The sequence below is a fragment of the Wyeomyia smithii genome, chromosome 1, assembly GCF_029784165.1.
Source record: "Wyeomyia smithii strain HCP4-BCI-WySm-NY-G18 chromosome 1, ASM2978416v1, whole genome shotgun sequence".
In the NCBI taxonomy this organism is placed as follows: domain Eukaryota; kingdom Metazoa; phylum Arthropoda; class Insecta; order Diptera; family Culicidae; genus Wyeomyia; species Wyeomyia smithii.
This window is the reverse complement of record NC_073694.1, coordinates 131993723-132021710: the sequence shown is the minus strand read 5'-3', so window position 1 is coordinate 132021710 and position 27988 is coordinate 131993723. Positions and strand designations below refer to the sequence as shown.

The 27988-nt window shown below is 37.1% G+C and overlaps 2 protein-coding genes across 7 annotated transcripts in view; one reads left to right on the top strand and one right to left on the bottom strand.

The window, feature by feature from the left end:
- LOC129718651 (RNA helicase aquarius) overlaps window positions 1–27988 on the top strand; it is a 65733-nt gene that overhangs the window by 27627 nt on the left and 10118 nt on the right. The gene's annotated exons all lie outside the window — the stretch shown is intronic.
- On the bottom strand, window positions 22–27691 carry LOC129718654 (probable G-protein coupled receptor Mth-like 11). 4 transcript variants are annotated; one of them, XM_055669647.1, is made up of 9 exons: window positions 27541–27691; window positions 4790–5347; window positions 4368–4666; window positions 2039–2117; window positions 1553–1698; window positions 999–1143; window positions 731–835; window positions 393–565; window positions 22–335 (listed from the first exon to the last, which is right to left on the bottom strand). In XM_055669647.1, exons 2-9 carry the CDS (start codon window positions 5104–5106, stop codon window positions 298–300), a joined length of 1302 nt encoding a protein of 433 aa, XP_055525622.1. In that variant the 5' UTR covers window positions 5107–5347; window positions 27541–27691; the 3' UTR covers window positions 22–297. The 4 variants fall into 4 exon arrangements, with proteins under 4 accessions (XP_055525622.1, XP_055525625.1, XP_055525624.1 ...); XM_055669650.1 differs by lacking the exon at window positions 27541–27691 and adding an exon at window positions 27494–27515; XM_055669649.1 differs by lacking the exon at window positions 27541–27691 and adding an exon at window positions 27329–27472.

Here is a 27988-nt window from a genome sequence, read left to right as displayed (position 1 = left end):
ATATGTAGAACCCGTTTATACTTGAACACCGCATAACTATATCTGTACTGTCTTGAAAAATAACAAATTCTTCAACGATTTCTTAACTGTAACGTTTTTTAAAATTCAAATTTCAAGCCTTAAAACACCTGCTGATGTTTTCTATGTGAATGCGTAACAATTCACTCCATGTTGATGTAAAGCTATTGCTAAATAAGTCACTGCGCCAATGTTAATCATTTGTTCTGATGAATTCTTATCGCGTTGCATCCGAAAAAAATGTGATCTCGATCTGCATATTGTCAGTTAGTTTCCTGTTTACTTGATTATTAAGTCATACTTCCCGTATTCTCGATCTGAAATATAACAGATGTAACCAAAAAAATATATAACCCGACACCATGCAATCTTACCTTCGTCTGCTAACTGTTCCTGTTCGTCGTCTTTCAACTGGGACCAGCTTGCCGGGCCCCGGAAACATAATATCCGCCGGCCGGAAAGTTCCCTCTTAATACGCTGCCGCCAGACGATCAAAACGAAAAAGATCAACACCCCGTGCAGGCAGTTTATCGAATCGATGAAGATCCTAGTGAAGTGGATTTTCAAGTGGTGAAAATGAAAATGCACATAAAAGTAGAACGATCGTTTCCAATTCCACGGATGTAGTAGCCATTACGAAATAATTTATTAGTTTCACTCAATGTATCAATTATGCTTGTGTCGGCACAAAATCCGAGCAGCATATACTCACCAGAACCAGGAGCGGCCTAGATGGCCATCCCCCACGTGAAACGAGATAATTTCGAATATCCAGATTAGGCCGGCTAGTAAGAACAGTTTCAAATAAAGCATGCATCTGGAAATAACGAATCAAAATACAGAGCATTATGAATGATAGCTTGTGCTTTAGGTATGCTTGAGAGATTTTCCGACAATCAGTTGCATGATATATCTATAATCTTCTGCCACGAACGCTAGAAAAGTTCTGATTGTTGTCTTATTAAAAGCAGCCTTCTTACTTGTATCGTAGTGCCTTTTTCCGATCGGGACTAATATCGTCTCCGCTGGAATGCAGATGGTAACTAGTCCATACGAATAGGAAAATATTAATGCTCAACATCACACTTAACGGTAGATAGACGAAGTACGATTGCTCTCGTTCGGCTGCAAAACGCACGAAAATAAACACATGTTCAAAAAAGAAATATTATTGCTTCAATAAAAAATGCCTGTCTTGTGAAAAAGTTATTGCTGGCCTTTGCTGGTGATCGGCTATTTTGAATAGAATGTATCACGGTTTAAATATGATATCAGTTTCTTATTTTTAATGCTAGGCCATTTGCGTTTGGAAAATTTGATTATACTTTCGTTTTAAATTGTCATGTAGGTATATGCATTGGTGTGTTTCTCCGATTGTATAGTTAATTTGAACTAGTTCTAGAAATTAGTTAATTTGCAGCTTCAGACTCAGCATTTTACCAATTTTTCTACAACAATCGCTATGGTTAATTCTTAAGCTCCTTTTTCACGCGGCATCGGCCAGCTGCTTCATATTATAATATCTTTTACATACTTCTGAACCAGCAGGATATTTCTCCAAAGGTAGCATTTCTCATATGGTAAACATACACCATTCCTGTCAACGTGAGCGCTACCGTATTAGCATAAATGTGGTTGAGGATATACCAAGCACGCTCTTTAATTTTCCACTGTCGTGCTCTGCAAATAAAATAAAAAAGAAATGGCTAAGCGAACTGGAATGCTGGCTTCACGATGCAAAGCTATGATCCTCATATGAGAAAATCGCAGTTTATGGCATCTCCCGTTTATTTTAGAGAATCACGTTGCTTTTTCTATCATGATAGAAGGAAATGCGTGTGAATACTAAAGAATTATGCGTCAGTCTGTGATTTCCCGTAGTTATACTGTGAATTACTACAAAAGACGTCATTGATACTGTTTGTGGCTTGCCTGATGACCAGTCATCACCGCAGTTGATCCAGATTGAATAGATCATCATTTTTTAACAACTTAATTGCGCACATTGGCTATTACTCACACTGTCAACTTCCACACGTTAGCCATCACGGTGTTGAGCCAGGCAAAATAGCTGATCAGAAAGAAATACATCAGGAACGCTGCGAAGTAGAATTTTTAAACAGCAATTATATACTATTCTATAGGTACGTTCTAGCTCTAGCTCTATAAGTCAACACTTGAAAATCAGTTTTAAAATTGATATTTTTATTTCGCCATTTTAGGAATCTCTGCAAATACTGTAACTTTTTTGCATACAAGTTAACGAAGCGTTAGGCCGAGAAGGTCCTATTCATCATAGATAATTAATGTGCTTTTTTTTCGTAAAAAAGGCAAATGTTATCCCCGTAGTTATGTGGTTAGCGATGTCGGTCGGCTAGCTCTCACACACGGTTGTGATATCGGGCTCGATTGCCGATCAGGTCGAGGATCTTTTCGAGCTGGAAATTTTCTCGACTCAGTACTGGGGCACGGTGTATCGTTGTACTTATCCTACAACATACAAAATGTGCCGGAAACAATATCGATAACGAATTCCCTCAACAAATCTAGTTGATCGAGACCGCATTGGCCCCCCAGGCTAGCGTGCGATATTGATATTGAAGAAAAACTTGGCTCATTAGTTTTTAGTTTCGATTGATTTGGGAAAAGCAAAAAGCAAAGCCTTGGTGCTACATTCCGTATCGGAAATCGACCTTCTGGTTTACTATACACAGACTTCGCAGCCGACTGTTAAGTGTACAGGACAATTGCGGGGCTAGCGCTACGATCCTACTGACACTAACAGTCTCTCCCGAGCCGGGACTCGAACATACGACGACTGGCTTGATAGGCCAGCATCTTACCTCGAGACCAGCTGGGAGATTCTTGGGAAAAGCAAAGTTTGCAAATCAGTTTGATAAGATAAAACCCTTACCCAAAGTTTTATCGGAATCTGAATGGATGCTTGTTATGAAACCGATGCTAGAAGCATATCGATGGGCCTAGCTCTAGCTGTAATCATCTGTATTGTGGTAAACTATTGGCAGGATTAGCATTACGATCCTGCAGACTATTTTGTTAGGCAATCATCGTACCGTGGAATGGGGTGAAATTGATCAGTGGGGTGAAATTAATCACCTGAAAATTCGTGATAAAAAATACTAATCAAAAGATATTGCTTTTACAATACTAGGCAATGTTAACGTGTCCTTAAGCGCAACTTTTGCATGATTCACATACCTGTCAAAGTTAACCCTTGCATGCCACAGTGTTTTATTTTGCTGATTTCGTGCGCAAAATAAATAGCGTCTTCAAATTTGATCTTAGTGATATACTTCATTCGGAAAAGTTTCCATGTATTTTATTGTGCTTCTTTTAGAATGTACGATTTAGTGATTAAGACGCTATTAATTTTGCGCACGAAATCAGCAAAATAAAACACTGTGCATGCCCGGTGGAATTTTTTATATTTTTGAAAAATTCTTCTAACTCAGTCAAAACTCAGTCGAATTTGATCAAACTTAAAGTAATCTTAGTTGAGGGTTAATTACGTTAAATTTGGAGAAGTGAGTAAAGTTTGTCAAAAGCTCAAAAAATGTAATTTTCAACAATGATCATTCCATACCATTCAATAAATACTGATGAATTCGCAGGAAACCACAAAGGTTTTAATTTCAGTGCCAGTTTTTGAGCTTTTGCAACAAACCGAATTGAAATTGATCTAACGACGATCAAATAAGGGCAAATTTAGCAACAAGCAGCTCGTGAACCAAAATAAACAAATTTTAACCTGAAATATCGTTATTTTCGTTTCCAAACTAGCTGTAAATGATATTTTTTTTATCTTTAGCATATCAAAAAAAAGCACATTGCCAAAAGAATGTATGGATTTCAATGGTGATCAATTTCACCCCAATTTACCCTTCTAGTACCTTAAAGGATTATCGAATTTATTTCATGAAGTAGACGATAGAAATTTCACCAATAGCCATAGAGGTTTACTGGAGCACATACCAGTACTTGTTTTAAGATTATACTATTTCGGGAAAAATGTACATGAAGCTAGTTAATTGAAAATTGTTATAATATTTGATCAATTTCACCCCGTTCCATGGTACAGTTACAGTAAACTGGGAAGTATATACACTTCTCACATACGCATTGCAAAGTTTGTCTAACTTCAATGGTGCATAAGACTTGGATTGGTTTGCTAGTTTTCGACCCGTTTCATAACCTTTGTTACAGAGCAACCATTCAACCATGCGAAAGCGCCCAACAATCGCGGGTCCCGTGTGTTGATAACAGCGTTATTCGATGGTCTTGTTATATAGTAGAACGCAATGCATACCTACATAATTCTTTACACTCACCTATCACCGTGCATAGAGAGCTGTAGGTAATGGATGTTCGCAGCTGAACCACACTCAATAGCAGCATGAACATCATCAGACAGGTGACTGCAATCGATGTAACCTTATCCTGGGTCTCCCGCAGATCCGGAATCAGGTAGTAGATGTAGAGCGTTGAAGCAAGGAAGAATACCGATATTAGCATCATAATCCCTTTACTAAAGTAGAACGATATGCTCGAAGCGTAGCCATCATTATTGAAACACACCATAAACACCGGTTGTTTCTCGTCTCCATCCAGCAGAGTGGCCGTGCAGTAGCTAAATTTAATGATAAGATAATTGTAATATAACGATAAATAGTTAATATGATCTGTCGATTGATCTATAGACTCATATATTGTTGTTAAATAATACCACCAACAATGTTTCTTTTCTACTCACTCTGACCATTCAACTTCGTAGTTTCCGTCGACTAGTGCACCTTTAGGGTTTACATGCACCTCTACTTCCAATTCCTGATATATCAGGTAGTGCTGCGTGCAGTTGAGCACCACCTTATAGGAAACGTCTGCCGTTTGATTGAAACAACCATGATGAGCTGTAGATAGTACATCTGTGTCTAGGCAACAGGCTTGCTCCTTCACCGTGAGGGCTGTCGGGATGTTTTCGGAGGTCATATCCGCCCTAACTATGGTTGCTAAAACGCAACCAATAAACACAACCAAATGGTTGCTTCGGTAGCAAAATTTGTACTTCATGTTGATTCCTGACTATCCTTAATCTTGTGTTGGCACTGTTTGTTTGCACTGAGTCCGATTCACGAAAAAAAATTCTTGCTCAATTGTCATATAGAATGCTGCCTTCGTAGGTGTAACGTATTTTTAAAAATGTAACCGTATCCTACATATTTTGCAGATTCACATTTTGCACAATGCTATCGCTCACGCTTGCCAAACATCGCAACTGGTGTTACGAGGTGTTCGTTTTGCTTCGATTAGGCTATGTATAGAAAAAGTAAATTATTATTTATATCTTTTTGATTACGTCCAAGTGTTGGCTGACGGAACGGTTTTGCAGTAACGGAATGGTGCATGATTTACAGCATGGTGCTTTGCTTCCTACTTTATTAGGCAAACGTTACTGATCATAAAAAAGCATAATGATAGGACCATCATTGTTGATTCAATTTTTAGTCAAAAGAGGTAACGGGGGTATGTATTCTAGTGGGACGATATGATAACCTTATTGTCGTGAGTCATAATACTATTTTTTATCAGTCTTCAAAGCACTCGTTCCACGTTGGTGTGATAAGGTTTTTGTTTATTTTTCTATCTATACACCTAAGCTTTTCACTTTCATATCTGGTTCAAATATAAACCGCATCATTATATATCATTCACCTCCCAGCAAACTAAAACAGCGCAGTACGCTTCGTTGTGTTGTATTGTGCATCGCAAAAAACTAAAGTGTTAAGGGGCCATCCACATACCACGTGGACAGATTTTTAATGATTTTGACCCCCCCCCCTCCCCCTCCGTGGACAACTGCCCATATAAATTCTAAAAAAATTGTATGGACCGTGGACATTAGCCAACCCCCCCCCCCCCCCCCAAAGCTGTCCACGTGGTATGTGGATGGCCCCTAACCGAGGGCCAGCTGCCCGGCAATTATTATTTTGATTTTCTTTCAACCAAAGCGTCGACCGTGAACAACTCATTGGTAAAGTGAATTATTTTTGTTGTATTTTTTACTCATTCTGTTCAATTTTTTTTTTCATTATTTAAAAAAATACATTCGGGTAAAAGATATGAAAGAAAAAATAAACGCCTTTTGGCCATAGTCTCATCGATTTGCGTTACGAGCGGCAGGCGATAAGTCATAAAACCGAATCGAGCTGTCAGCTAAAATGGTTATTAAACACATTTTGTGTTGCAAGCACGCTAGGTCCTCTACATGCTTCTTGTTTGTGTAGTCACTACAATCAGAATTAGGATATCCACTTAACGCTCGACGCAACGCGTTTGTGGTTATATTTTCCGCCCAACAAAACAGTTTATATTGTAAACAAATACATAATTGCGTCGTATTAACTTTGCATACGATCAACGCATGAACACACTTTTAAGCACATGATTTGTTTTATGATTATTATAATTTCAATTCATTTATTCCTCATCACTCTTCTATAATTCATGCCGCACATCGTATTTCAATGGAAACGTATTGACGCGTATTTCAAATGGGAAATTGTATGGTTAATTTGCCACCATGGTTGGTTGCTTGAAAACGACTAACAATATTGGCCGATTGATTTCATTCTTTTGACACCATCAATTACTATTCGCTTGAACCTAAATCAGCGATGAATAATCCTTTGGTCTCGAAATTCAGTTGAGTTGTGTTGTGGGTGTTGAGTAAAGAATAGGGGGAATCAATTACCATTATTCTTCAGTGCTTAATTACTGTTTTTTTGAGAAAGAGTTTTACAAATAAAACTGCGGTTTGTGGTAACACAGCGCAATCAGCGTTTGTGCGTAGATACATTTAAGAATTCCCTGTTGACTTGGTTCCTACTCGCCATGTCTTATCCTAGATTGTTTTTTTACATATGCATCAACAACAGACAAATGTACCCGCTTAATCTGTTTAACTCAGGGACGGTGTCAATAAAACACTGCTTGGGTCAAATATGCACCATATAAAATTAATTGGTTTATTATGATTATTCCATTAGTGAGTTTTCAACTGACCATCTTGTTCAGATCGTTTGGATCGTTACAGAACATACGTAAATTGATCTCTGTGTAAATAGTGACCAATATTACCTGGTTTATTAGATTGGCAACACATTCTTAGAATCCTGATCAATTTTTAGTTGTCTCAAAGATTTTTTATTACTCCGCTGGACTGGAGGGTCTTAGAAAAAACAAGAGAGTTTATGGATATATGGCTATGAGATTGTTGTCTATGCCGATGAGGTAGTCCTCTTAGTTCGCGGGAAATGTGACGCAACAATGTCGAACCGCCTTCAGACGGCACTAAACATTTCGCTGAGTTGGTGCACTCAAGAGGGGATGAACATAAATCCCGCTAAAACAGTTATTGTACCCTTCATCAAACGGAGGAAACACACTTTGTCTCCTCCTTCATTGAATGGGTGCTTACCGAGCTTCTGTAAAGAAGTTAAATACCTGGGTATTATTCGGAACAGTAAGGTAAATTAGGCGGGGGCCTAGCGTAGTTGGTAATATTTCTGCCAACCACTCCGGTGACCTGGGTTCGAATCGCAACGCCGCCATGGTTGTGGGGTGGCGTGATCAACCCGCAACCTATTTGGTCTAGATTTAACTCTAGCCGACACCGGGAGATTTTCTGAGGCGAAAAATCTCTGAGATAGCGCCTTCCATCGCATCCATTAATCATTCCATTAATCATCAATTCCATCCGTTAATCAACGGGTCGTAATGAAGAATCCTGGGTGGAGTCTCCTCCTCGGGTGTCGGTGATTGACACCACAACCTTGGTGGAACTAGACCGATGGAAAAGAAGCGAGAATAAAAAAGTAAGCTGAATTTGGACGGCCTAAATTGACTACGCAGTCAAAAAAGCTACAACGGCCAATTGTGCTTGCAGCATGAAAGTGCTGACTACCTCGCAAGACAAGGATCAGCACAGCCATTCATTGGCCCTGAGCCATTTCTGGGTACTTCCAAATTCGCTGTCAAGCGCGAACTTCAAACATGGGAAACGCTAGAAATAGCTAATCGATGTAATAACACTCAGGGCTGCAGACAAGTTAAGCAGTTTATCCCTTCAAACCCTGCTATAACCAAGAGCCTTCTCGGTCACTACCAACCGACCCTGCTCCACCAATGAGTACGGGTACCTCGTAATTTGTGTACATTAATCGGGGCCAACCACAAAATATAACACTGGTCGACAAAATGGAAAAAAATCACTCCAAAAGCTGAAACAGAAAAAAAAATTAAAGATTATAGCTATTCAAGCATTCCTATGAATTTTGGTGCCCCTAGCCATTACCAAAACGCGTCAACTTACGTGAGAGTTCGCATAGTAATTGCTCGCCGGGTTCGTCGGTTCAATGTTATGTCTACGAGAGAACTCATTTAAGTCTTTGAAAAAAAGTTAGTGGCTAGGGACACCAAAATTCACAGGAATGGTTAAATAGCTATAATTTGAAGTGCACCTGTCTTGACCACTGTAATCAACAAGACGGTCGCATTACTTTACGAACTAATTTCATTTTTTGTCATATTGACTCACATTTTACGTTTAGTAAAGCGGGCAATGTATGTAGTTTCGCGGGAATGCGAAGATGAACGGGAATAGAAGGTGTGACTAGAATTAGAAAAAATTTTCCCTCGTCCAGACGGGACCCGAACCCGCAATCTCCGTTGTCTCCGGCAGAGGCGACGCGTGACCAAGTGGGCCACCTGTTCAATCGACATTTGCAACATTAAAACAACAGTATTGCGATAACAGATTTTTAAAGTTCTATTTATCAACATTTATTTATATAACAAAGGAATCCTTCGGTTTACTTTTAACGCAAACTTGTCGATAATATCGTCGTAAAATAATGGCGTCAGCATCATCTCATGGAGTAAATCTTTCTCCACAGCCATCATCATAATACCAAATAATCGATTCTGGCCCGATTTAGAGCGCAAATAATTTTTGATCCGTCGGAGAACCGAAAACGTTCGTTCGATGGACGCCGTTGTGATAGGCAATGTCAGTATCATTCTGGCCAGCCGAAGCGTTTCGGAGAAAGTTTGATGCAGGTTTTGTCCAAGGATAAACGAAATTAAATACAATATATTTATGGGACGATAATTGATACCGTTGCTATCAGTGACCGTTTCGCCAGAAACATCAATTGCATCATTAAGCGTTCTGTAGAAATGATGCTCTGCTTTGAGCTCTCCGATAGAAGCGAGGCAAGCCTTGACGTTACGTAAACATTCTACTACGTCCAATTCTTTTGTTTGCAAAATTTGATACAGAACATCTGTATGTGCAAAAATATTAGCAAAAAGTTTGAGCAAGAATACGGTATTGAATTCAAGCATGAATGCGTGAAGACCTCTGGCTGTAGTACAAGTTTCAGCATCAAAGACACTGTAGCTAAGATAAATCTCACCTAAACATTCATTAATCGCTGCATAATTCGAATCAATTATTTTGATCATACGCGAATTATACGACCATTTGGTCTTGCAAACATTTGGTATGTGGGTCTCCATAAATTGCTTTAATGTCTCGCTGCGTTTAGGTGACTGCGAGAAAAATGCCGCGAGTGATGAGATCGTGTTGAAAAACCTTGCTGATTTCTTGTTATTTGTGCACGAGTGAAGTAGCACCAAATTAAGCACATGTGCGCGGCAGTGGATATATCCAGCTTTTGGAAACCGTTGCTTCACCAATGTTTGCACTCCAGATTTGTCCCCGGACATTACAGCAGCTCCATCATAGCTCTGAGCTACAACTTTGTCACCATCAAGACCAAAATACGCTGCTATTTCATCAACGTGTCCGGCCAACGCAGCGGCGGTTTTGTCACTGCTAACGTCTGCCAATCTAACGAGCCTTTCAACTGGTGTTCCTAAAATTTTAATGAACAAAAAAATGTTTGAGCCTCGTTGAATTGAAAAAAAATCAACTATTTGTTAACATATTTGCAAAATATATTTTATGAATATTTCTTACCATCGGGCCGTAAGTAGCGCAGAGTACAAGATAGTTGCGATAACCGAGCCGTATCTGTTGATTCATCCTCATAATGGACACGAACTCAGCATCAAGAACTTCTCTTTTAATTGTTTGAAGCATGTAGCTTTCAATGCATTCTATAAGCTCGTTCTGGATTCCTCCCGACGTTCCGCTGAAAACTTTATTATTTATAAAGTCCTGGAATGCTGGATCCCTGGCGGCGATCAACGTGCAGAGGTCCTTATAATTTCCTCTGTTCGTGGAATCGGAACATTCATAATGTCCGCGAAAGGCGAGACCGTGAGTGCCAAGGAAACAGGTGATCTCAATTAAAGTTCGCATACCCTTCCGGTTTTTCGTTTTCTTCGTTATGCTTATTGCGGGTGATCTGCCGGCTATGGTCAAGTGCTTCGTCTATCCTCATTTGCCCGAACATCGATAAGGCAAGTGAATTATTTATGTGATCTTTAGAGCTCGAATGCGTTTTAATTGACGCAGAAAGGTGATTGAAAGGTGGACGAGGAACCGGACGTCCAATAACTTTAACTTTTTCTTCCATGGTTCTGGCGGCAAACGGGCGCTTTAGCATTTGCTCAATAATGCAATGATCCATAACGTTGTCCATCTGGAAATCCACGCAAACAATCTCCAGTAGGTATATGGTAGTTTTGATGATTAATTGAAATATATGAAGTAATTAAACTTTACTCACCACGTATCGTTCCTTAAACGAGATTGAAATTTCACACAAGAAAGCAACAGAAATTTGAAAGATGGAGCAATGGTAGTCTTAGCCGTCACAAACAAATCAAAAGCAACCGTAACGTGAGCAGTCAAACATGTACTATACCATTCTAGTTACCATACTATGGTTCAAGTTATTGAATGAACAACATCGAGAAAAATGGCTTGAATCGAAACCACACATCAACGAAAAAACACCACTACATCTACAATAACCATGAATGAATTTGTTCGATTTTTCATTTGTATCGCACTCAGCGCTGCGCGACACTTTTTTTCTCACGTGAAGAATAATGTCACCAATGAGGAAATACATGAAAACCCTTCGCTGCACTCTCGCCTTTGCATCGACCTGACGCTCTCTTGAGCGTTGAGAGCTGTGTACTCTCGCGGCCTCTCTCAAATTTCAATGAACGAACATCAAAGAATGGTGGGCGTGGGGGTCGGCGTCGGCGGTATCGTTTCCATCGGCTTGGTTCAACATAATTTTTGAACCGCAAATGTCATTTTTACGCAAGGCTGCGCATTAGTAGTGGTGCACGCTTTATGTACATAACTAGCTGCGTACGCTATAGTACTTGAAAATGCAGAGGAGTGTTTGAATGAATGCTAGTTCAGATAAATGATTTGAACAAACGGTAGTCATTACTGCTTATCTCGTTGTGTTGTGTTGTATTACGGGTGAGCTGTGTTGCGGGTGGGTTGAGTAGTGTAGAGTGAGTTTAGCCAGGTTATATTCTTCACGGTGGAGAAATAAATAGAAATTGAAATTGGTGGAAATAAATTGAAAATCAAAAAAATGTTCGAATGTTCGAAATAACATTAAGGTTACAAGAAAACTTAATGATGTCAGATCCATGCTACAAATGAGAAATAATTCGAGTAATTGTTCTGAAATTGTCTACCTGTCCTATGAACAGGTTGAACAGGTGGACGAGACGCCTCTGGTCTCCGGCAAGGTGTTTTGGCCCTGCAGGCATACAAAAAAAATTGAAATTGAAAATTTAGTTAACCTTATGTAGTTTTCTTAAAAAATGTTTTTTTTTTCAAATGTGTTGTTCTCTTTTTCATCTATTTTTCTTTAAAAAGGAAAAAAAATTACATATAGGTATTTCTTCGAAAAGAAAAAAATATTATCCACAACTTTACTAAAGTCGCCACACAGAAATCTTTTTTACATAAGCCTTTCTCAAAAATATGTCGTAATTAAAAAAAAAACCTATAACACAAAATAGCATGTTTATTCGATTGGAACATCTGTGCAAAGTGTCAGTCAGATAAAAAATGATTGCTTGAAATGGTTGCCCGTTTTTTTTGGGACCTATTCTGTTGATTTGGTTCCGAATGCAATGAACAAAGAATAATGTTTTAGTCAGTACCGCAATTGCATTTATACTTTAGCAATGAGTAGAATTACAATGATGTAAGTTATGTAACAAACGTAATTGAAAACAAGTTTTGAATTTGAGATCCCTAATAAATATGTTACGATGGCATAGTGTGTTGTACACTAGGGTCTTTTTTTACGCGGGTTATTTTTATGCGGATTTTTTATACGCGGCTTTTTTACGCGATTTTTTTACAATAACGCGGATTATTTTTACGCGATTTTTTTAAATAACGCGGATTATTTTTACGCGATTTGGAAGATTATTTTTACGCGGTGTTAAATATGTTTAGCATATGTAAATTTAATTAAGTAAAAAATCAATCGTATGGTCCATGACAGTAAGATTTTCAGTTTTATTAATCTAAATAATGCATATGTTCAATCTATTTGCTGTTATTATCAAATTTTTGGCAATTTCCTTTGATTCGGGAAAAAGAAACAAAAATAAATTAAACATTGTATAACGATACGAGTCAGGGTTGCTGCGATTAACTTTCGATTAAGCAACGAAAGCTTAAAAATATGGAATGTTCTTCGATGAATTTTCATTTTAGAAGCACTATAAACTCTTTTTGTTTGTTTTGTTACCACTTTTATATCATTCTCCAAGTTTAAATTTACTTACATGCCATTATTTTCAATCGAGTCTTCTCATTAAATAAAGTTTTTTTTAACGCGATTTTTTAAAATAACGCGGTTTTTTTTACGCGAATTTTTTCAACGCGGTACAACCAACCGCGTAAAAAAAGACCCCAGTGAATTCTGTATTTGCTCTGTGAAATTACACATTCATTCTTACGTAAGGTTTCTGTTTCGGGTTTCCCCATCAGAATGTCTTACATCATGCCCAACCCAACAGGTAGATTCCGTTTCGCCGCCCAATAGTCGCCAGACTAATTTACTATGTTGTGCTTCTCTTGGGTATGTTGAAAAACATCTTACGCCCCTACAAATGTGAAGCAGTGCCAAAAAGATACACCGAGGATTTATGCAAGGTTGTGAGTGAGATAGACTTCTTACAATGTTTACTTGCAACTAGTAAGCGGAAGTGAGTGCCCTTCACACAATCCTCAGACAAGAATAAGCTTCATTTATAAATGGATTAGAACTAGGAGTATTTAAAAACTGTTGCATATTCTGAACAAAGCGAAACTGGCATTTCAGAGCTCTGAGGGGCCACCATTATTTAAAATAAGGATAATTAGGAACTTTTCATCTGTTTTCGTAACAACATATTTTTGATATTTATAAAAAAACCTAAATTAATCCACCTAGCGGTGAGACCCAGCCTTTCTCCTTCGAACTTATAATTTGTTATAATAGATTTACTCCAACACTTAAAAAATACACCTTGATTATTTCTGCCGGATTTGTTATTCATTCTAAACAACAAATTTTTGGTAGCCAACAGCACAACTATACCGAACATTTAAAATTTAACATATCATCGGCTTCGTGCAACACTGGCACAACTCAAAATTTTGCATATTTGAGTTTTTGATGGCAAACGATGCCAAATACTGTTAAGTTTCATCACACGAAATCCCATTTAAAAAATCACAAAAATTCCAGAGTTATGATTAGAAGAGCCTTTGCTGCACAAATCGAAATTTCTCTATAAAGTTAGTAAAAATAAGGTTTTAACTTGGACAACGTGAGCACGTCATATGTGCATAAAAGACCCAAAGATGTTTAATAAGGATTGGTAATCTTAAACTTCAAAGTTTTCTTGAAAATCGAAAAATAAATTTTTGACGCAAATTTTCAAACGCGTTTTTCTTGAAACTATGTTTTTAGAGTTGTGCCAGTGTTGCACGAAACCGACGATATGAATATAAATCAACACATATACATGAAAATAACATTAAATTCTTTGAACTATATGATGCGATTTTGTTTTTGATTGTGGTATAATCGATCTGTACTCATATACTACCTATAAATATTCAGATTCTTTAATTCAACGTTAATCAGTAGATTTCAAATAATGTATAATTAAATGTTGTTCCTTATACAATAATTTGAATGATCTTATCAGTGAAATTGAAATTCTTACGCAGTTGATATTACTGATCGTTTCTGAGAGGCATCCAATGAATGGCCAAATACCAATCAATATGGGTTCTTGAAACCTGAAACCCAGTGGCCAGAATCCGACCTAAAACCCAATTTTCAATCCAGATGACCACTTCTGGTTGCCTGATAATCAAAAATCATAAAATCCATCATAAAATTGCCGAACTGCCTAATCTGGGTATTTCTATGGCGAAGATGGCGACAGTTTCCGATCAACAGCCTGAAGTGACAAATATCATCCAATACGATTTGGGGAAGCGGTATGATACACTGAGGCCAGAAATTATCTTCAGACGGCATTTTAAATTTCTAGACAGTAGCCTCCGGTTTCTATCAGTCTAAAAGAGACAAACCAATTACACAATGTGAGTTTTCTAGTACCCGGGATGATGCTCAAAGACCAGGAATCAACTTCATACTTCATTTTGAAATCCGAATTTGCGACACCTGTTTTCTTTTAACAAGTCGTGTAACCTTGTAATGGATAAAATAAAAGTCCGATTACACTGGTCAACACAAATGTTGCCTCGAAGGTCAAACTAAGAAAAAATGAAAAATTATAGCTTTTCATGAAAAAACATCAGGGTGGTTTATCCGACCTAACGTGAATGTTTTTGGAGTACAATTTTTGGTAGCAACGTCCGAATTTGGAATGCAGTTATTTCACTCACGATAAGGGTTCATGATGCTATAACTTCGTATATCAGTTGTCAAGAACAATCCACTGATGAGGGTGTTCACAAAAGCTATGACGGTTGTTTGACAACTTGTTGGTTACTTGAAAGTAGCAACCTTCGGAAGCTTAAGTTTGAAGATGCTTCGACGATTACTAAACATTTGACAGCCATTAATAGTGTTTGTTTACATTTTTTTCGTCATGTGATTCAAAAAGTTTGGTTCTTCGCTAGAAACGGTGAAATATTGAGTGCTAAACCTAAACGAGGCCGCGAGAGTCATGTCGTGATAGCGAATCTCGCAATGAAGGACCAGATGAGGTGACCACATCAGGAGTGGTGAAGAAAATCACAAAATGATGTTTGATGCTTGTCGATTGACAGTGCACGAGCTAGCTCACCTATAGGCAAACAGTAAAGTGTTGTGTGGATCTCGTATTGATTGAAAATTTGGACACGTCGCGCGTGCTCACTTTGGTTCAGAAATAGCATGATGAGAATGTTTTCATTAGTGTTTGACAGGGTTTCGTAGACATGAATGGTTACATCGATTCAAAACCGGGGACGGAATCAAGGTCGTTTGGCGAAAAAGAAAGAATTGTTGATTCATCAAAACAATTCGACTGTTCATACTCGCGTTATTGAATAGGCCAAAATAATGGAATAAGGGGCAATGCCACGTTGCTGGGCTATGTGTAAGAGGTTTTCTAGGTTTTCTGATATCAAAAACAAGCAATATACAAAAAAAGATATATTTTTAAGATAGTTTTAACAAAATCGACATAAAAATTTAAAAAAATGAAGTTTAAGTTGATGTCTTCGAAACTTCTGGCCAAATGGTGTGCAACATACCTTGAGTTGGTTTTGTCCTTTAAAAACAATTTATTCTTGTACGCTTGTAGGCAGTGATGGCATGAACTCGTGCAAAGTTGGACTGAGTAACACTTTTCCAGATTTGAATCCAACTTGAATCTGCTTCCTCTCGATAGTTTGAGTTTTTTTGCACCGCACACTCTGATCGATTGAGTTTAAATGCGTGCAATGCGTGCAGTGCACGATGTATCTGACGATGCAGGCGTTAATGTGACGCGATGAGTTTTGTTTTTAGATCGAATTTATGTTTTCAAAGGACAATGCAACAAACTGTTGCAGCAGACGCGGCGCGAATTCCATCGCAATTCGATTTTTATGCAATTGTTGTTATGCAGGATTCAAACTCAAATCTAACTCAAGTGTAATGCACTGTTAGTAGGGTTTACGTGCAAACCGAAAATAAATGTGCAAGCAAGTTTTAAAACTCACTTGGATACGAGTGCAAAGTCACACTGCCTACTCTGCTTGTAGGCAAGTATTTTTGAAGTTTTCTTTTTCTCAGAAAAGGCAGACATGGCAGTTAATCTCGTTATTTTTGCACCAAAGGAGCTCCAAATCTCAAAGAAATTTGCGATTGGACGACACTGCGGTAGATTCGTTGATTTAAGTATTTGGGATACAAATGGAGTCGAGTGGTTATTCAGAAACGTTTGTGTTTTTGGACGTAATGTGATGATATTTTATCTGGCCAAACACATACTTTTCATCGGTATAATGTTTCGGGAGAAATGGAATCTTAATATTGTTTAAACATTCGTTCTGGTATACATTATGATTGATAGCCAAACCACTAGACTTTAACCATAATTTAAACGAAAAGGAAAAAGTCCTTTTCTGTCTACTACTCTGGTCGGTCACCCACCCTTCTGGCGGGTTATAGTTGATGGTATATGCAGGAAGTCATACACAATAGAAACTGGAAGATTTTCGCTTTCAAAATGGTTTACCGTGAACCTTTTGCCAAAATTGTTGTGCAATTCAGAGCAAACTGTACAATGCGCTTGCGGGATGCTCCTTTTTTATTCTCGCTTATTTTCCGTCGGTCTAGTTTCGTCACTGTTGTTGTGCCAAACACCGACGCCCGAGGAGGCGACTCCACCCAGGACCCCAACCTACGACCCCCGTTGATTAACGGACCGGCGCCAACAGCTTTACTTCCTCATGAGATGGAAGGCGTGAGCCCAGAGAATTTTCACCTCAGAAAATCTCCCGGTGTCGACTAGGATTGAATCTAGACCAGTTGGGTTGGTTGTGAGTGGATCACGCCATCCCACAACCATCGACACCTATGTCGGCGGTGGGATTCGAACCCAGGTGTTGAGCGTGGTTGGCGAATACGTTACCAACCACGTAAGGCCCCCGCCCCAAGAAGTGGGATGCTCCTTGTTTCGACGCCTTCATAACAGAACTGAGCATGCATAAACAAAATAAAAAATACTAGCATAAACATCTACATATTCTCATTTCTCTCTGAGCGTGTTTGTAATGAAGTAAAAAAGCCTCTAAAAATATCTAAATTTTTAGTTGTCACCCGTTATGTCTATAATAGTTTTTATCTTCCCATATATCATTCAGTGTAGCTGTTGTCTATATTTCTGTTATACAGTATGTCTAGTATCAGCTATTTCACGTGACTTAAAATATGTATGTTTTAAATGTAATAAATCCAACCTAACTCATTGGAGTTTGTTAGGTACTCAATTCGATCCACTGCGCCGCACGGGCGTCTGAAATACAAAATGGAATTATTGGCTTATTACACTCATCGGAAGTGTAATCGAGTCGTTATTGATGGACTAACTAAACTCGTTCTATTTGTTTTTATACCGTCATAAACTTTACTCGCTTTTGATGACAGATTTAAACGCGTAGCTGCGTTGAGCGAATTCCAGCGAGTAATATAAAAAAGGCATTTTTCGCTATATAAAGTAAATCCATCGAAATCAAAAACAAAATAATTCATGGTCGGGCTGCTTACGGTGTTCTTCGATTTGTATTTTATGTGGTAACACAGATTCGGAAATTGAATTGGAATCAAAAGAACTTTGATGGCAAAGAAACAACCATGCAACATGTATCCATATACATATACGAATGAGCATAGTGCATTGTACAACATGCCGTTGGCGGCATGCTAGTTGTTTTTTTATCGTTTCTTTTTATTTGCGAAATAACTAGACAGGAAGAAATACATCGACAAATGTGCATAGGCGAGCGAACCAGCAAGAAAAAATTATACAATACTGTCTGCCGTCCTTGACCGTTTGCTCTACCGTGTGAGATTTTTACTAAGTTGAGCGAACTGTGTAATTCATAATAACTAGTGTCAGCGTAAATCCTGTATTGGTTATTGAATATTGTTGGTTTCAATATCTTCTCAATAAAGGTCGAGGGCATAGAAATGACATGTTCGATTTAGTAGTGTGAAATTTATTTATTTTATTTCAGCGCCGACCTTCGAAGTGAAATGTTACCTTTTTGGATCATAACTTTCTTAACTCATATTAGTTTTACTAAATATTACAGTGAAAAACAAAACCGAATGATTCATTTTGTTGGCCATAAACGTTTTGATCTCAGTTTCAAACAATAGACTTGAAAAAGTCCCACCAGAAGTCCGGTCGAAAAGAAAAGTTCCCGATTTTATTTCGAAGCACAACCGGTATGTGTAGGGGAACAGTAGGCAATATGAACGGAGCGGGTACGACGGACCATTGCTCATTTCTGTACAAACAAAGGAATATTTTAAACATATTATTCAAGCCAGTCATATGCCTTCCATCAGCACGGCAATCTGATGTAGTTTCTGCCGTTGCTGACTAAGAAATATAACAAGATTCACAGTCTCTCTATACAATTATAGGTCAGGTAACGCGAAGTCTCAAAATTGAAAAAATGTTCAATGTCCATATTTATGTAAAACGATTCGTAATTCAGCACAGCAGAAGACAATATAGTATGTAAAGTCTATAATCTAAATTATCAATATTCATTACATAACAATTATTTGTTGTTGTGACAACATGGAAATAAGTTGTTTCATTCAGTTTTCCTTGCGCAAGTATCAATATTGCCAAAATATTGACTGGCCAACAGTTTCATTCATAATTATTGATTGTCATAATTTTGGGTTACTTTATCAAGATTTTTTTTTCAATCAAGATTTTGTCGTCTTTAGATGAAGAAATACTACAAGGTATACAGCCCTAGGGTTGTATGAAATGGTGACGTGGGACTAAATACTGTTGTTACAAAATATACAGAGTCTGCAGACAGAATCAATGTGTTTGCTCAGCGACTGTACGTATTTTTATTTTCAGCCTCCCCTGGAAATCAATTATTGAAGTATATTCAACAACACTCGAAAGAATATCGTTTATATTTGGCAGTATTATGCCTGTAGTATTTTTTTTTGTGCAAACAACATGTATTTGACAAGGCACAAGCATATCGTGCTTGTTGAAGAAGCACCATGAATTTCTCGCAATGCGTCAAAGTCAGAATTAACTCTATATCCTCAGAAATCAAATCCAATAACACTAACGTTATCATAATGAATGGTTTTGTCTTATTTAACTCTGATTAAAACAAATCTATAATATGGATCTTACTTTCAAAATAATATGGAAGCCCTTACAAAAGTTCCTTAATTGTCAAACATAAGAAGATATGTTAAACAAAATTAATAACATGTTCCAGCAAAAAATCCTAGCAATCAACAATTCCATTTTTGTTTTTTGCTTGACAATTTTTTTTCATTTGCCTACAACTACACTCGCTGTATTACGAAGACAGCTAATATACGTTTATTATGGTAAAGCATAGAATAATAATATATCATCTAACAGTTTTGAAATGTAAAAAGAGATTCTGAATGAATCTTAGTAAATAAACAAAAAATTCACAAGCATTCGCAGGCTCTTACTCTTCTATGAATGTATATATTTGGGAATTTACTCCTCCGATACTATCCGGTCACGATTATTTAGTGAATGTCGAAGAAAAAAATTAATAAATATCCGTTGCAAAAATTTACAATTCTTGTTGAGTAATTTATGGTTATCATATTTATGAGATAAACTTTCAAATACCATCAGCAGCAGCATTGCAGTTTTTCCTCGATTGCACACGAATACAAATGTACGAACAAAAGTGTACCACTGCATTACGAATAGTACCGCTGCAGTACGAATAGAAGTGTACCGCTGAAATGTACGAATAGAAGAGTCTGCAATCATAGACGACGAGAGACCTGCGGTTCTTTACTCCACTGGTACTGTTGCTTTTACAGGCATGTTTTCTTTCGAGACATCAGTTTTTATTAGGTTCTGAAAGCAGGTTCAGAAATTGTTCAAGAATGGAATGAATTTTTACCTTCGAGACATTATATTAGTCTAAGCTCATGGAAGCAAAAACAAATTGACCTATTGGGACGAGGAGACTCTGTCCATTTTTATTTCGATATTGATACGTTTAACAGTAGGCAACGTATCGGGGCTTTATTTAAAAATAAAGCACGAGGCAGGCGCCCAGCAAAAGTTTCACATACTTATCACTTTAGTCACGAAGACTCTTCACTCATTCAACATAGAAAGAGATAGCATGTTGCCATCCCCCTGGTCTCAATTGACGGTTACACTGACGCTTTTTTGACACTTTCTCTCCCTCCAGTGTCATTTGAAATTAGCACCGCATCATGTCATTTGATGACACCGCAAGACGCAGTTGGAACGGTAATAGCATCAAATAAATACGTCACGCAAGCTCCGATCAATATTTCGGAGGTTTTGGTTTGCTCCGTTTCATATCGTTACGATTTTTTTTCTCCCTTTTTCTATATGCGTAAAGTACTGTATGGAAGCCCCCTGTCTCCATCAGCTCTGATTTTCATTTCCAAATGACAATCGTTAAATGACAGTGACGCTGGTCTCCCCTTTCAATCAAAAATCAAAGCAAGAGCATGCGAGTAGTTTTCATTTGAATCAGAAAGTGCTCGAAAATCGAACAAATGTTTCTCAATTGAAAGCGACAGGCCACAGCCTTACTAAAACCGGAGATTTGAAAATGACTTGGTCAGGCTCTGGGTACAACTGAGTTATGAAAAATGCAACGACTAATAAAAATTGCTCCATCCTATATATCCGTAAAAGAGACTCATAATTGTGGAGTGACTGTACTTAATTCTATCTGCGCAGCAGACGGTTAGTTTTAAACATTTGTATTTTGCGCGGGGACGGGATACGAGGCACATAGATGTTTGGCACAATATGCCAGACATGCGGATGGGAGGCATAACAGACGTGAAGCATAATGGATACGAGGCATGCTGCCACAAGGCATAACGGACGCGGGACCGAATAGACGCGAGCCTGAAGGGACACAAAGCCGAAAATACGCGAGGTCGAATCCGATACTATACAATTGGCTGAGATCTAAGTATCGTGACTATATATTCCGGATTTGCACATCTGTTTTGCGTCAGAATGTCTATTGAAAAATATGTTGCACGTTTGATGATTAACAAAAGCGTTATTCAATGAATTATACTCGGCGTATGTAGTTTAAGTGATAGAGTTTGGGTTTAGGGCATAGTAGTTTCCGCAATCTGAGTCAGCCGCTGACCCGCCGTTGGAAGCGGCGGCCTCTCGCACACCAATGACTGTTCTACTGATTTGCTAGATCTACTCAAACATATTTTCTTTCGCTTAGTTTAGTCATAAAGAAGGCCAAAGGCCGCTAGTGTCTTACCACAGACTAACAGACGTAACACTGGAACCTAGCTCCATCGCACACATAAAACGATCACGATGGGGCGCTGTCAAGTAATCACTTACATATTTTGTAGTTCCAAATTTGGTGCATGCACGTACGCTAGCGCTGATGTTGAAATACACAACGCAGCGCAAATACGACAGCAGGTGGTGCTAGTGTAAAGTACTGTAAAGTACTGGTATTATCCGTACGATGATTTTATTGATATTTTGTTCAAAGTGTTATGTCTGCTAGTCTGTGGCTTACTTTTCAATTGAGAATTGAGACATGTTACAAACAGAGGCTGTCCATATGCCTCGTGTCCGTATGCCTACTGTCTATCATTATTGTACGTAAAAAATATCGATTTTTGAGTCTGTTTCTGTTTAAATCACTCTGGTTATGTCATGTTGGCTTTATTTTGTGAATACCATTAGTCAATGTCGAATATTGTGTATAGCGTTGGTTGAAGTATTTTGTTTTTATCAATGATGATTTGCTCGAAGTCTTCGGAGAAATTCGGTTAATTTTTTACAGATAAACGTATTATGTTGAAAATCACAGACATTAAATCGTCTACTTTCACTATTATAGGTAAAGCTGTCTAATAATCGAAGTTTTGTGAGTTTATATTCATATGCTTGTTAAATTTTGAGTGTGAATAACATCGAAAACTCAAAAATATAAGTTGATTTTTTATTTGAAACGGAAGTACTTCACGATTCTGCCCTAAAAAAATGAGGTGATTTGCGCCTTTTATGTTTTCTGGCAATTTCTTAAGTTACATTACCGATGCTTATGCCATGAGTTTATTTAACAACTATCACTGTTAAACTATATAAACAAACTCACAGACGTAACATTGAAATCAACTCCATCGCCACAAAAAACGATCATTTCAAATTTCTAGTCAAATAACAGTCGTCGCTCGACACCACCAGGTACGCTAGCGCTACTGTCGAAATACAAGACGAAGCGGGAACAGGGTACACGCTCCCTAAAATGAATTCAAAAATGATTAGAAAACAATTCATTTTCATAAAAAGTGAAACAACACGAAAATTGAGTAACTCTGTTGTTATTCAAAATTGTGTAACCATAGTATGGGCAAATACTGTGTATTTATTATTCAGAATGATGTATACAATTGAACTCATTTTTTGTGTTTAATAAAACTCATTTAGTTCTTAAAAAATATCAGTTTATGTGTACAAAATTATCCATTTATTGAATTTAAAACTACTCAGTTTTAAAATTAAAACCTACACAGATTTAGATTTTGAAACTATCAAATTTTTGAATATAGAAATATTTATTTTTGAATTTAAAACTAACCATTTTCAGAATTTAAAAATACTCAGTTTAAGAATTGAAAACCACTCAGTTTGAAATGCGATGTTAGCGTAGAGAGGGAGGTTTGTGCCGGTAACAGTCAGAACAAAACAAACAAAATCTGAACGGTGTCTAATTATATTTATTTTTTAAGTATATTTTGCTCTTTTTTTTGTGATGCATAATCACTTGATATTTTACTCTCCCACAATTTTCCTGATGACACGAACAACCTGAAAACTTTTGGTTCTTTAGAACAAATAATGAAAAAAGTTTATATGTGTACCTTAAAGCTTTTTAAAATGTCCGTGACCACCTTCCCAGCGATTTTCTCATATTTTGGAATCACTCAAATAGCCACAAGAATAGATAACACGGCCGCAAAGGCTAAATAATGGCGCACAAATGTTGAATCATGGTGCCGCCTTTTCACTCGTGTCAAATAATGGTGTCGTTTTTTCATGCTTGCTACTCAAAATTGAGTTATAGTGGTAAATTCAAAAATGAGTTATTCTAGATTAATCTAAAATCAGTGTAAAAATTACACAGAATCACCAAATGCGGTATTCATTTTTTGACGTTTCCATGCAACTTATGAAATTGAATCAAAACTAATTCATTCGCTGTGTTACTTTTCACGAGCGTGTAGCAGATGGTGCTAGTGTCACTTGCGTAAACTATTGTTATCAACCGAACGATGATTTTATTGAAAAATTGCTTAAAATGTTATAGTCTCCCAGAAAGAACTTTTTTTCTTGAGAGATATGCACCAAATTATTATAAGTTATTGTAATATACCCTTTCATGATCTTTTGGGCTTCGCGATTCTTTTTGTGAATTTTGAAAACAACTAATATGTTTAGCAAATAACAAAAACAAATTAATTTGTGAGTATTTTCGAAATAGCTGATTTTGTCGAATTTAAGTTTAACATTATTCTTTTAGAAAATTAAGACCCCCCACCCCTTCCCCATCGTAGCAGCTCGTCACAAAGTTCCGGCCCCCCTAATCAATAACGTAGCTTTACAACAACCCCCCCATGACAAGTTTTTTTTTTGCTAATTCTATCAAAAACATCATCAATGAACAAGAAATGACAAGTTAGTATTGAAAACGACCCAAAACAGACAAAACAATAAAAAAAAACAACTAGAACAAATCAATTACGGTATCAGCAAGAACTCTTAGTTTCATATTTGCTGCGTAGCTTGGCATGACCCCCTCCCCCTCGTCACATTTCATCACAAAACTGCACAAACGGCTTTGACCAAAATCATCAGTATCATGATATCTCAATTTTCAGTGTTTAACTTGTGAGGCGCATTTTAGAAGGATGAATAATGAAAGTAGGCATTGCCAGATATAAAATGTGACTGCATTGAAATGATATATGTGACGATTCGAAAATTTGTTTTTCAGTGCCTGTTTATGAACAAACTTGTCAGCAATCAAAGCAGAATTCGTCATGTTGAAAAGATTCTGCTTTTGACATATTGGTAAAGCATGTCTCTATACATCATGGTCAGTATCACTCAAAACTGAAATTTTAATTTCATCGATTGCTTCGTCTCTTGAGTTATTGCTCAATTACAGAATATCGTTTTGAAAATCTAGCATTGATAAATTTTTCTGCAAAATATTTTCTATTTTGAAACCTGTCGTAATGGCACACAAAAACAATCAATTACTATACATATTGTATGTATGACACGCTGTATAGAGGACAAGCACCGACTGTTACTCTAGTGTTCTAGCGTGCAAGGAAGAAAATTTCATTCGCAATATGGAAGGTGTCAAATATTGTGATGACATTGACAAATTTATTATCATTTGCAAATGCAATAATGCAAATTGGTTCGCTGGCACAAACGATTGACGTTGCTTCATGGTTTTGATAATAGAGAGCAAAACAACAAACATGTTATAACTCCGAAATCGCTGTCGTTTTTCTGCATGTATTGTACCAAGGACACAAACAAATAAAATTTGCTAATTATATCACCATTCATCGATACCACAGTTAAGTAGCTTTTTAAACTCTATTTTCACACAGAGTTAAATTTTATTTTATTTTTCGAATAACCTACTGACATTTTCAACAAGAACCCAACATAACATTATAGTTATTCAAAATAGTAAGAATATGACTAACTATTACGTATTTTTTTAATAAATCTCGATATGTCTAATTGCTTTGTATTTACAAGCGACTATTATTTTCGCAATAACTAATTTGTATTTTATACGGAACCTTGCCTTGTTTACTCAACAGTGCGGCTTATGCGGACAATGCGCATTGCCAGTCGTAGCATTCGCTATCCGCGGGATCTGAATGCAGAGCAGTTTGTATCCTCTGTGACTAATTGGAATACATACAGAAATACCGGAATGAATATGATGAAGATAGAAAAAACAACACTGGTTCTTCAGAACAATGGCGTCATTCATTAAACGCCAGAAACAATCGCCGTTAACATTCTCAAGCCTCTCGCGATCAAGATTCATGATTCATTTATCATCATTCGTTCTTTATCACCATGCCATTCCACTTGTGACGTTTTTATTCTGAGCTTGGTTGTGATAAAATGCGTCACAAATGAGAATAGTATTTTCTATAGACTTCAGGTCATGTATAACAATGATTACATTTTTTACGTTGATTTCGAGTTGTATCCTAACCGCTGATTGTTGTATATAAGGGTCTCTTAGCTGCAATAATATTGGAGCTGAATAGTTGCTGTTATAGATAATAGCGTTCAAAACGCCTCCCCTAACCGGAATACTTTATCAGTACAGTCAATATATGATTTGTAGGCCAGTGCAACGTATTTAAATATTTTAAAGATATAAAAGTGTAGTATGTCGTACTGTCACGTTTTGCAAATGATTTTTTGCTTTTTTCTAATAAGTTTGATATTTTTTTATTTTTAAAATTTCTCATCATCTTACAAATCTATTTAACATACGATCTCAAAATTTGATTATTACTTTAAAAGTTATCTCAACGAAAATATCTGCTTCTATGTTTCGCAGTTATGTCTTGTACATTTGTGGGCAGACTGGTCTCAGAAGTTTGTAAAACAGTTTTGGCAGGTCAAACTATGAACGAAGATTAAAACTATGGAAAAAAAATTCCCAGTAGACGCTAAATGATTGATGGCATAACTTTTCAAAGGATTTGCAATTATTAGCATACCTAGTCCCTGCAGGCATGATTATTTAAGACATGAATATGTATTTTAAATTTCGTTTTAAAAATTTTTGCTCTTTATCTTAATTATCACATCACTCCATTTTTTGCTAAACTTTTGCAGTTTTCTTTACCGTAAATGTTTTTGTGGATTTTCTCCCGATTACATTTTTATATTCTCAAGTATATTTTACAAGAAATTCTAACACTACAGTGAAGTATTTTTTACACGATTCTACGTAAAATCGTGTTAAAAAACGCGTTATTTGGAAAAACTTCGTCATTACTTGGATACCAAAAAGGTACTTTGTTTTATTCGTTTGGCTGTTTGTGTAATAGTTAGTTTAAATAGTTTATTTGACAAGGCACGATTGTTTGTGTAATAGTGTTTCTATTTATTAGCTTGACTCCCACTTCACATAGCAGTTTCCTTCTGTTTCAAAAATGATTACCAGTCGATAATCTCGAAAGTACTTCAAATCATGTATCGAATTTCTCCGTAACTGTGTTGATTTATTATGGTCTTGAATTAGAAAAAGAAAACATTTCGCTCGACGCCAGTCGTAAAATAGGTTTGTGAAGTCTTCTTTTAGTGAAGTGAGTCCATCTAAATTTAGACTCATCTGGCGACTAGACACTGTTTCATGAGTATTTACTAAGGCAATGTTTTTGGCTTCGTTAGATTCATACAAGTACGTAATATCCGTTTGAAATGTAAATAATGCATACTATTACAGTTACTGATCAACGCAAAATGAAATTGAAGCAAATTACTCAGTTGAACCACGATACATCTAATTTGTGCTTGTTGTATTGAATTGGTCAATGTACCGAAACAGTATGATCTTAAATCCATGTTAGTAAGTCAATACCAAATATTGGTGTTCTTCACGAATTTTTGCTGTCTTTCAGTTTTCTAGATTCATCAGTGTTTGTAAATGTTTGTCGGATGGTTGTTTTTTATTCTAAAACTTTTAACCTGAAAAACAAACTTTATACATTTCGCTCCTGTTATTCCACATCACAGCAGCCATGAACTAATTCTTTTATCATTATCAGCAAATATGTTTTATCCAATACATCGTGCACTTGACAGGCTCGGCCTGGAATTTCTACTGTAGCCCTTGTTTCCATTATATTTCGCTATGCACAAAGTAAACAGCTCTTGTCTGTTGTGCGTATTTTGTCGCAATCCTTCCTCAGCTATCCAAAAATACCTGCAGATAAGATTAAACTTTGCCCACAAACGGAAACAAGCAAACAAATGCACAACGCGCTCCCGTAGTATTGCCACTCTTTTCAGTATGTTCAGATTCACACAGGGGAACAATCATTTCCTAAAACAATAGCATCTCGCTATTCCAGATGCATACACCACGCACCCGAAATGCCGTTCTAATGACTGGCGGTAAAATGATTATCTACTGACCACGTGTTCCGAAGATAACAACCAACAAGTCAACAAGTTCATCCGCGCGCGCTTCGCAAAAAAACGAACCATACACTTCGATCGTTGTTTCTAAACTGAGAAAAACAAACGCGTTTCATTCTGTTTCCATTTCCACACAAGCGTGTACTGGTGCTGGAGGGTTTTTCGTATAGCTGAGCAGCGGTGTTTTGGTATGCAAAGCCGTGCACCAGTTTCGGAGTAAGAGTGATTTATTTCTTCTGATTTCTCGTTTTGACATTGTTGGCAATATGGTAGGCTAGTGACAATTGACACAGTGCTACATTGGCGGTAACCGCAAGTCAGTCCCATCTGTAAAAATATGAAATCGGGAAAACAGTCTCGAAAGATATTTTATTCACACTCAGTTACTTATTTAAAATGAATTATTTGAACAATATTTATGCTAAGATATAGTTTGCATATTAGC